Source organism: Chlamydotis macqueenii, chromosome 2 (genome assembly GCF_036417535.1).
Source record: "Chlamydotis macqueenii isolate bChlMac1 chromosome 2, bChlMac1.mat, whole genome shotgun sequence".
Classification (NCBI taxonomy): domain Eukaryota; kingdom Metazoa; phylum Chordata; class Aves; order Otidiformes; family Otididae; genus Chlamydotis; species Chlamydotis macqueenii.
Window position 1 is genome coordinate 117,606,146 of NC_141557.1, and position 9,681 is coordinate 117,615,826.

The 9,681-nt window shown below is 44.8% G+C and overlaps 1 protein-coding gene across 2 annotated transcripts in view; it reads right to left on the minus strand.

Annotated features, from left to right (window-relative positions):
- LOC104474970 (ras-related protein Rab-10) overlaps positions 1 to 7,340 on the minus strand; it is a 32,540-nt gene extending 25,200 nt beyond the window's left edge. For both annotated transcript variants that reach the window (XM_086742294.1, XM_086742293.1), the window contains exon 1: positions 7,124 to 7,340. In XM_086742294.1, coding sequence (XP_086598420.1) covers positions 7,124 to 7,286 — 163 coding nt within the window. In that variant the 5' untranslated portion in view covers positions 7,287 to 7,340. The remainder of the gene's footprint in view (positions 1 to 7,123) is intronic.
- Positions 7,341 to 9,681: the final 2,341 nt, after the last annotated feature.

The window sequence follows — 9,681 nt, forward strand, 5'->3', positions numbered from 1 at the left end:
TAACTAGCCAACCATATACATTCAAAATGGAAGCTGTAAAAAGGAATTATTCAATGGCGATCACAGCTACGTGCCAATACATTACACAAATACAATACAAAGCATGGAGGGGCAGGACAAAGCAAAGGTGCAGATATTCTGAAACTACATGCATGTATTTCCATAAATAGTGAAGTGACGTGACAGCAGTTTCATGGCCTGTGCACAGTAACATTTGGCAAATACATTGGCAATTTCGCCTGTTTCCAGTTTCATCACAACAGCGTGGCAGCTATGAATGGGGAGGCAGAAATGCTTACAAAGCTGTTGCACGTGCAACGCCATTTTTCTGTCCTTTCTTCCAATCCCTAAAAAAAAATATCTAGGGTGCCATGAACAAGAAGATAAATTAGCTGTACTACTTAAACACAAAAACAAGCATACACTGGATTTCATTCAAAAAGAAGAGGATTGTGTCTACAGCCTTAATCTCTGTGTATCCCAGATCCAGAGTGCAAATGCTAAAATCAGGCATTAGCACTTGAAACCAGTGCAAAATGTTGTCTCTGTATACATTGCAGATCTTTCCTCAAACATACTTTCCTTATATTTTATAATGTTTTCCATTATTACATTATCAAACTAGTACTCCAAATGTGGTAGATGATACCAGGATTTATCACTTGTTGAAGCTCCAAACTTAACATGAGAATCTTCCAGTTATCAGCTGCTATCTTAGATTGATGCATTTCCTCACACTTAAATATTTTTTTCCCATTACTTTATTGATTAAATTAGAGATACTGTTTGATAATTTCTCTGCTCATTTTTTTTTCCACTGAAAAACAATAAGGCTATTTTTGTCAATTATATTAATTTAAGTTTAGGTGACACTGTGATAGTTGGCCACATTGCATGGTCGAAATTTCAGAAGGTCAAAATATGGCTACTTAACATGACTTCAGAGTGGTCTTTCACCTGTAGTAATGTCATTTGAAAGAACTAAACAGATTGAAAAAGCACAAAAATTTCAAGTTAATACCATTGCACTGATTTCTGCAAGAACCTGTCTGCCCAGCTACTTTATCAAAGGAAAGCATCCATGGCAGTAAGCCAAAAATGGAACAGAGCAAATGCTCCCTTCCTTTTTACTTCTGGATGTATTGTGCACAAAACTTGGATGAGTACACTCTCACATGCAAGACTCCAACGCTATTAACATTTTTGTGTGTATGTGGTAAAAGAGTTTAGGTGGATTTTTAAAATTATTATGATAATCATGTCCTTCACTTGATGAATTTTTATTGAAGCTCCAATGGAAAGGAAAGATGAAATAATATAATTGGTATCTGTAATTAATATTACACAAAGCTTACTTGATAGAATTAATAATGTCAGATGGAAATGTAATTTAAGCCAAATTTGCTCATGTAAGGTGAAATTCTAACGTGATGGAAAACATTTGCTCCTGAAATTCACATGGTTTTGTTTAATTACCTGTATCACTTTCTACAATTGATGTTACAGCAGTTGAGAGGGACAGAGGACGCACTGGGAGGCTGGAATGTCACTTTCAAATGGTGTGTTGGGAATACAGCAAAAAATTATAATTCAGCCAGGGATTCCTAGACCTACAGGACACAGCTCTTAGCTGACATACATTTTAACAATAAATTGCTATAAGCTTTTTTTTTTATTATTTATAAAAAGGGAAGCAGAATGCTGAATCAGACTAAAACTTAATCTAAATTAAAATAAGGCTTATTGACTTCTTAAGTCAACTTCAAAATTTATTGACCTAAAAGGTCAATGAATGTTAGTGAAAAACAGAAGTCAATATGTTCTGCATGCATGAATTGTTCATGTGTTTATATGAAATTCCCAGCAAACTTAGCAAATTGGAAAGACAGAAAAGAAAAATGAGAAATACAATGCCAAAGACAGCTCACAGATTTCAGATGCTTTCAGGCCCATGTATTATACAACATGATCAACATAACAAAGCGAGCATTGATTACCACTCTTGAGATAAATGTTATTTGAACGCAACAGCTTGTATTTGCTTCTTTTAAGCTGTCAAATAAAACCAAAAAGGTACAAGTTCAAATTACAGTTGTTATTTCCAAGTTTTATAGCCATGAGTTTAATTTCTTTCCCTTACATTGCAAATAATAAATATGCCCATATTAGGATTGAGGCACCTTAAAGACAATTAGGTCTAAAAAGCATCAAAATAGTCAACCACAGGGGAATTCAGCTGTGAATTACCCCTCTCTTCCCTCAATATCAATAAAACACTCTTTGGCCATCTGCAAAAGTCCTCTTCAAAGAGGTCTTCTGTAGTTGTAGATAATAACAACGCATTTTTCACCCCAATACAGCTGGCAAGTTCCTTGATAGAAAAGGCTAAAAAAATATGTCTATCTAGAAAAAATGTGAGTTTGAGCAGCTTAGCAGGAGATGCAATGGTGACAGCATGGACAGAGGGTAGTACATGCCCAGGTGCAGGTTCTACCTAGCCCACCTACTGTCATCAGCATCTTCAGCTCTGGAAACAGGACAGCAGTTGCTATGAACTCCTGTGCCCAAGCCGGGCAAGGGCCCCAGTGAGGTGCTGTGCCTTGAGCATGCACCATGTTACTCCTACTCATACTTAACCCTTACTAGCTGTTGGTGCAATACTGGAATCAGGTTCTTTTCCTGCACATGTCAAGGAACATCCGAAGCGCAGTGGCATCTGAGCGGTCACAAGTACTGATAATCACTGTTTTGGTAAGAAAGGTAACTCATAGCATAAGATCATTTGTTAGGAAAGTAAGAGTGACAAAAAAAAAACCCAGCCTTGTTAAAAAAAAAAAAAAGTAGATTACTACTACTGCTGTTAACACAGGACATGTTTACCTTCAGTATGGTTCATTTTTGTGGATTAACTCTATTTCTCTCTGAAGTGAGTATCAGGGAATCTACACAGACTTCAGAGCTGGTTCTCTTATTCATGGTGCATTAGAACAAATGCGTAAATCACTTGAATTTGCAACTTCACTCTGAATATTTTTTTTTTTTACATACAGGCATTAAAAAGCAAAAGATTCCTTTTGAGAAAAAAGTAAAAATAAAATTATCTTGCTTTTTTTTTAAATCCTATAGTGGGAGTCGCACCACTTTCAAGTATGACAGATTTGGGAGGACTTACACCTCTACAGAAACGTTCCTCACAGAAAACATGTGCTGGGGCACAATAGCCACCATAATAAAGCAAAATAACAACCACACAGCCTGTGAGATCATAATCCTGTTCACTTGTATGCAAGGGGCTTTCTTGTTCATAAACTTTCTCTATGGCTTTATATGCAATGCCATTGTTTAAACAAAAAATTTATTATTTATAGTCTATTCATAATACAATGCATGTGCCTTATGATGCATATAAGTTTAATTAGAAAACTGTAACTGCTTATAATTTACCCAAACTATGTAATTGAAGAGGAAGGGCATTCAGCCTTGAGTGTTTAAGTGCTGCATAAAAAGCTTTCAACGAAAATTTACTGCAGATGCATTTTTCTTTTTTTCATAAAATAAATAATTTTAGAAAAGTTCACTACTACTGGAGCCTACGACAAAATGTTGTGGTTTTTCCCCCCCCCCCCTACAATAATACTAGGATTTTTCCTAGTAACACAAACCTGTGATTCATTGATGAGACAGTGTCGTGGTTTTGTTTAGTGAGGGGGGGCCTAAGGTGGTAGCTTCTGTAGGAAACTGCTAGAAGTTGCTCCCCTTTGTTCAGTGGACTCGGCCAGGCCTAGGGCGGACCCGCTGCTGGCCAAGGCCGAGCCAATTGGTAGCAGAATGTCCCGTGATAACGCCTCTGTGATAACGTATTTAAGAATGGGAAAGCAGAAAAAAAAAGAGGGGAGAAGATGTGAAGCAGCTGAGCGGGGGGCAGAGAGGGGGAGGCGCGAGCCTCATGGGCCTTGCAGGCCTCACCCTCTGGCCTCCCGCCGGGCAGCTGACTGGGCCCAACTCGGCCCGGCCTGGCTGCAAGAAGTGGAGAGGAGATGAGAAGTGAATAAGATGTAAAAAGGATCCTGAGAGGCGTCTGCCAGCCTGTTGTGAGGAACGGCTGCAGACGCCAAGGTCAGTGAAGAAGGAGGGGGAGGAGTAATATGGCTCCTGGCCAAGATTCCTCTGCAACTCGTGGTGAAGACCATGGTGGAGCGGGTTGTCCCCCTGCAGCCCATGGAGGTCCACGGAGGGGCAGAGATCCACCTGCAGCCCGTGGAGGACCCCACGCCAGAGCAGGTGGAGGCCTGAAGGAGGCTGTGGCCCGTGGAGGGCCCGCTGGGACAGCTGTTCTAGAGGGACTGCACCCCGTGGAAGAGATGACCCACGCCGGAGCAGTTTCACGGAGGACTGTGGCCCGTGGGAGGGACCCCACGCTGGAGCAGAGGAGGAATGCGAGGAGTTCTTCCCCCGACGATGATACAGCGGCGTAAAACAACGCGTGATGAACTGACCGCGACCCCCATTCCCTTTTCCCCCCCCGTGCCGCTCGGGAGGGGAAGGTAGTAGAGATAATGTTAAGCCTGGGAAGAGGGAGGGGTGGGGGGAGGTTATCTTGTTCCCTGTCTCATTCTCCTGCTAATTTTAGAAATAAATGAATAGTTTTCCCCAAGTCGAGTCTGTTTTGCCCGTGACGGTAACTTTAAGGATTTCTCCCTGTCCTTATCTCAAACCTTGAGCCGTTTTTCTTATATCATCTCCTCCTATTCTCTCGGAGGGTGGGGGGAGTGAGAGAGAGACTGCGTAGTCTGGTCCTGATCGGGGCTGAACTACGACAGACAGAAATGAGACTTTCAACAACCTTTTAACTTCTGTGCCTATGACCCTTTGCCACTAAGGAAGGTGATGACACATGATTTTGTCAGGGAACTTGGATGGCTGAGAGGCTGCACAGCCCAGATAATCCTCCCTCTACTTAAATCACCGTTCCAGCTGGACAGGTAGGGTGAAAAATCAATTAACATCAGATGAGCATTCAATAGGCTGTATGACAGACAGGGATCATTTGACTGAGCTTGTACGAAATAGGCATCTGGATGAAAACAGTTATTTGTTTTGATGGTGTCAACAAAGAAGGAGAAGACATCACAAACAGAAAAACCATTGCATTGTGTCTTCCTCCTTTACACTGTTACGGGCCACGATCTACAGGCCATGCTCTCAGTTGCAGCTGTCTTCATGAAAAAGAAACTTCCACTTCCAACATCACTCTTTCGGAAGCCATCACGCTCAATCCCATTAATTTTAAAAGTCTAAATTCTAATACACTTCCTAAAATGGAATTAAATGGAACATGGTGTTTCAGAAATAACCTTAACGTCACATTCAGGTAACAAATACCACATTTGGATGATTCATTTACATTTCAGATAAACATTTGTTTAAAAAGTTTTTTAATCTCTCAAGAATAGGTTTCAGGAACCATAACAAAACTAGTGAGATTACTCTCAGTCCGTAACTGTCACAGAACTCTTTTATCTTAACTATTATTTAAACTATTTCAACCCACAACTTGGAAAATATATTCTTAATGTCATCACCGTATAAGAGTTTTTGACTCTGCAGTGGACTGAATTAAGAGTAAAAGAAACTGTGTCTCAAAGTAATAACCTCATGGTCAGGAGTCTATGTTCCAATACAAAATGCATCAACAAAGCTGATTTTTATTTTCACAGCCATTCTTTGGGACTCCTTGCTAAGCCTGGTAACAAGCTGCCTGTTATAAGGATCGATTTCACGACTCTACTGCTAGTTGCGTTCTTCCTTTTTTTGTTTGTGCTGGTTTTAGAAGCTTTGTGAGAATGGGCAAGAAAATAAAAAGTAGTTTAAGTTCAGCTGTACTCACGTGGGCAGGTCAAGTCATCTCACGTACATTAAGTATTCCCTGGACCAACTGCTGCCACAGCTATGATCTGTTACTTATTTAGTTAAGCCAACTCCTTTCACAATGAAAAATGTATAAAAGAGATGTGTATTCCAAATGCAGGAACACACAATTTCTTGTGCATACTTTAACCTTCTCATCAAGGTTAAAGTAGAAAATGAAAAATAATTCTTACACTCACGCAAACTTTTAAAAATGAACATTTTCCAATAAGAAACTGGGAAAATCTCCGCAGCAAATGAAACCACCGCACCCACATTATGTGTCTTCATGCTGATAACCCAGTTTTCAGCATGTGGACAGTCAACTTGCGGTTCCCCTTGGCACCGTGGAGCTGGCGTTCCATGGCCGTGGGGAGTTCCCCATCACCTCCCATCTGCAGTGGTGCTGCAGAAGGCGGCATGGCAACGCAACACAAAACTACCTTGGTCTGGCAGGACTAATTTTTTTCATCATAGCAATAGCTCTGCCTTAATAATCACACACGTGGCTACCTACAGGAGAAGATATCTTGACTTTATACTGTTAGAATTATTACCATGAAGATAAATCCCTTTCTAGCATGGAAAACGGGGCATTTTACTGATGCCAGACAACTCTTTGAGGTAGATACTGTGTTCTGTACGCTCACACCGGTGTACAGCAACTCTGTCAGCAGTCACAGGCAATAGGAAACGTGAGACACAAGCTGTCTTCCCAAGTTTAAAAAAGAGTGGGTTTAGACAAACAGCAAAGAAAGCGAAACCACAGGCACAAAGAGGTTTTGGATCCAGGCTGACATGTTTCCCGACACCCTGTGACAAACCTGTGCAGAGGTTTCAGTTGCTCCAGGGCTGGAGACACGCAGCAGTAGCAGAGGGAGATCTGACACCTCCGAAACAGGCGGTGCCCAGCTGCCCGTGCCGGCCAGGCTGCGTTCGAAACCCGCGGCCGTGAGGCCAACCCGGGGAGCGCAGGGAGCGAGGCGGGCGGCCAGGCGTCCGCCGGCCCACGGGGACACCCGCCAGGCCCTCGGGGCGTCCGGCGAGCTCCCGCGTCCCCACGCAGCCGCCCGCCACCGGCCGGCGGGGCCCCGCTTCACGGAGGGCTGCGGGGGACCGTGGGGCGAGCCGGCGGGCACCGGGGGGAACGGGCAGGTGCCGGGCCGGGGGCTGCGAGGGAGCGCTGGCTGCCCGGAGGCGGCCCGCGGTCACTCACCGATGGTGGCCAAGTAGGAGGAGGTGGGAGCCCCGGCGGGCGGTGAGCCGGGCTCCGTGTACCTCCGTACGATGGAGGTCTTCCCCACGCAGGACTCCCCGGCCATCACGATTTTCACCAGCAGCGGCGGCTTCCCCGTACCGCCCTGCCCCAGCCCGGCCATGGCGGGCGCGCAGTGCCGGCCGGCCCGCCCGGGGCCGGGCCGGGCCGAGCTGAGCCAGGCCGGGGCGGGGCGCGGCGGGGGCCGCACCGATGCAGGCCGCCCCGCTGCCGGGGAATGGGCACCGCCCCCGCCCGCGGTCCGGCGGGGCCCGGCGGCTGGGCCGGGGCCGGGCTCGGGCGCCATCACCGCCGCCGGCCGCGGGGCTCCCGCCCCGCACAGGTGGGGTGGGCGGCAGGGAGTCCAGGATGCTGTCCTGGAGCGCCGGGCTGCGGGGTGACGGAGGGGAGGGAGGGGGAGCGGGACCCCAGGTCGGGCTTTTAAATCGGTTTTGAAGAATAAAGCATCTATAATATTTTTTTTTTCAGTCCGAGTGTTGCTGTCGTTATACCAGCCAAAAATGTGCACACGTGGTACAGAAATAAGGAAACCAGTCAAGTTCTAAATTATTTAATTCCTATGATTGCTAAAAAGATAAAAACTGAGACCAAAACGGTCGGCGTGAGGTAATGCCGTGCCGCAAGCAGATGCTGTGGCCCGCAGCAGTTCCAACACTGCCACCCCAGCCGGGCCTGTTGTGCCAGCGCACCAGGGCTGCTCTCACCCACCCTGTCCAAACTAGACCTTGGCTCTCCCTCAGCGGCCTCAGAGCCGCTTCAGGTGGCGGACAGCTGCTTCAGGTGACTGACAGCCGTTTCAGGTGACTGACAGCCATTTCAAGTGACTGACAGCCCCTTGTGCACAGTGTCCGTCGCCATGCTGAGCTGTGCAGCGGGGCCACGGTAAACCCCTTGCAGATCCTGTGCAGCTGGTCAAGCGCTACGCTTCAGCCACTACCCTGAATTAGGATTATGAAATTATGCAAAGATCTGCTTTTTTTTTCATGAAGTTTCATCACTGAGGGGGAAAGAGGGAACTTTCACAACCCCCTTAGCTCTTCCCCCATGAACAAATAAACAGTCTGGTTTCTCGTTACTTCTTAGCGTAAAAGACAAAGGAAATACGTTTTAAGACTTTCCTGTTTTTCACTTTTGATTTGGTCTCAGCTGGCAGTCAAAGTGACCTGTAGTTTACAAAAAAAAAAATGTGTATCTACAGCTTAGACTTGCTGCATGTATGTCTGGATGTTTTTACCAGAATCCCATGTTGTCCAAATTAGAAGGCCCTTGGCCATTTGCTGATGTGCACACTGAAGTTGTCTGGTGTCAGAGATTTAGGAATGTGATACACTTTGAACCAGAAGTGCTGATAGACATTTACACATATTTGTGTCTGTCTAGGTCTGATGACTCCCCAGAGGTTTCAACATTTTCATTTTCAACCCTTCAAGCAACTCCACGATCAATTCATGTATCGCAGAGCGGCAGATGTAACATGCTTGCTTTTTGTGGAGGACAGTTCGTGACTCGGTGAGTTCCACTTAGTACAATTCAGGATGTCTTTTCATCAAAGGCCAATTATTACTTCAGGCTTATTTCCCCATCCCCCCACTCTGAACCACACACCAACCTGCACCTCAACTTGCCGATATCGGACTGGTTAGCCTCAAACTTCGTGGCAGGAGATCTTTGGAGGGTGGCAGCAGCTTGTTTCTTGGCCTGTGCAGTTTCCCTCATTACTGGAAGAATGAGAATTTCTGCTACAAGTTGGGAAATAATCGATAGGAAATGGCTGATAAAATCAACTACTGAGTTAGCTGGTTATTTTAGGAGTTATCTGTCATATATGACTGTGTAAAGAAGCAAATACTGACAAAGAAGGAGTCAGTTGAAGTGTTTCCATTAGGGACAGAGACAACCTGTGTATTGATAAGACTGAATACATTCTTGAATGACAGTTGGTGGGAAAGGTTGACCTTACAGGACACTTTCAGCTGACACAATCGTATTATGAAAGCATTTGTGGAGCTTTTCCTGTACAATAAAGCTGCAAGCATGTGGCTTGCTTGGTTTAACAAAACAAAGGCTAGGAGGGAATATGATTACTGTCTATCAGGGATTAAATCATAAAGAGGAGAAAAAAGCTGCTTAAAGATAGGGATAACAGAATGAATAGATATACACTGACCATGAACATGGCTGAGCTAAAAATTGTGAGGTTTCTAAGGATGTTTCAGAAAATTGTCACAATTGAGGTATTCAGGAGAAAAGTCTTAATAAAGACAGAAAATGGTGAATTTATTAGGGAGACTATAACCGCCTGCACTAGGGAAGGACCGGACTTCAGGAGCCAGAACACTTCCTTTGAGAAACATCCCCTGCTATCTCAGGGGCATGTTTCTCAAGTTCTCTTGAACTCTCAAGTTCTGCTTCCTCCTGCAGAAATTTGAAGCTTAGATAGATGCTCTAGTGCAGGTTTAGCAGACACACGCATGTGGGCAGCACATGTGTTTATAGAT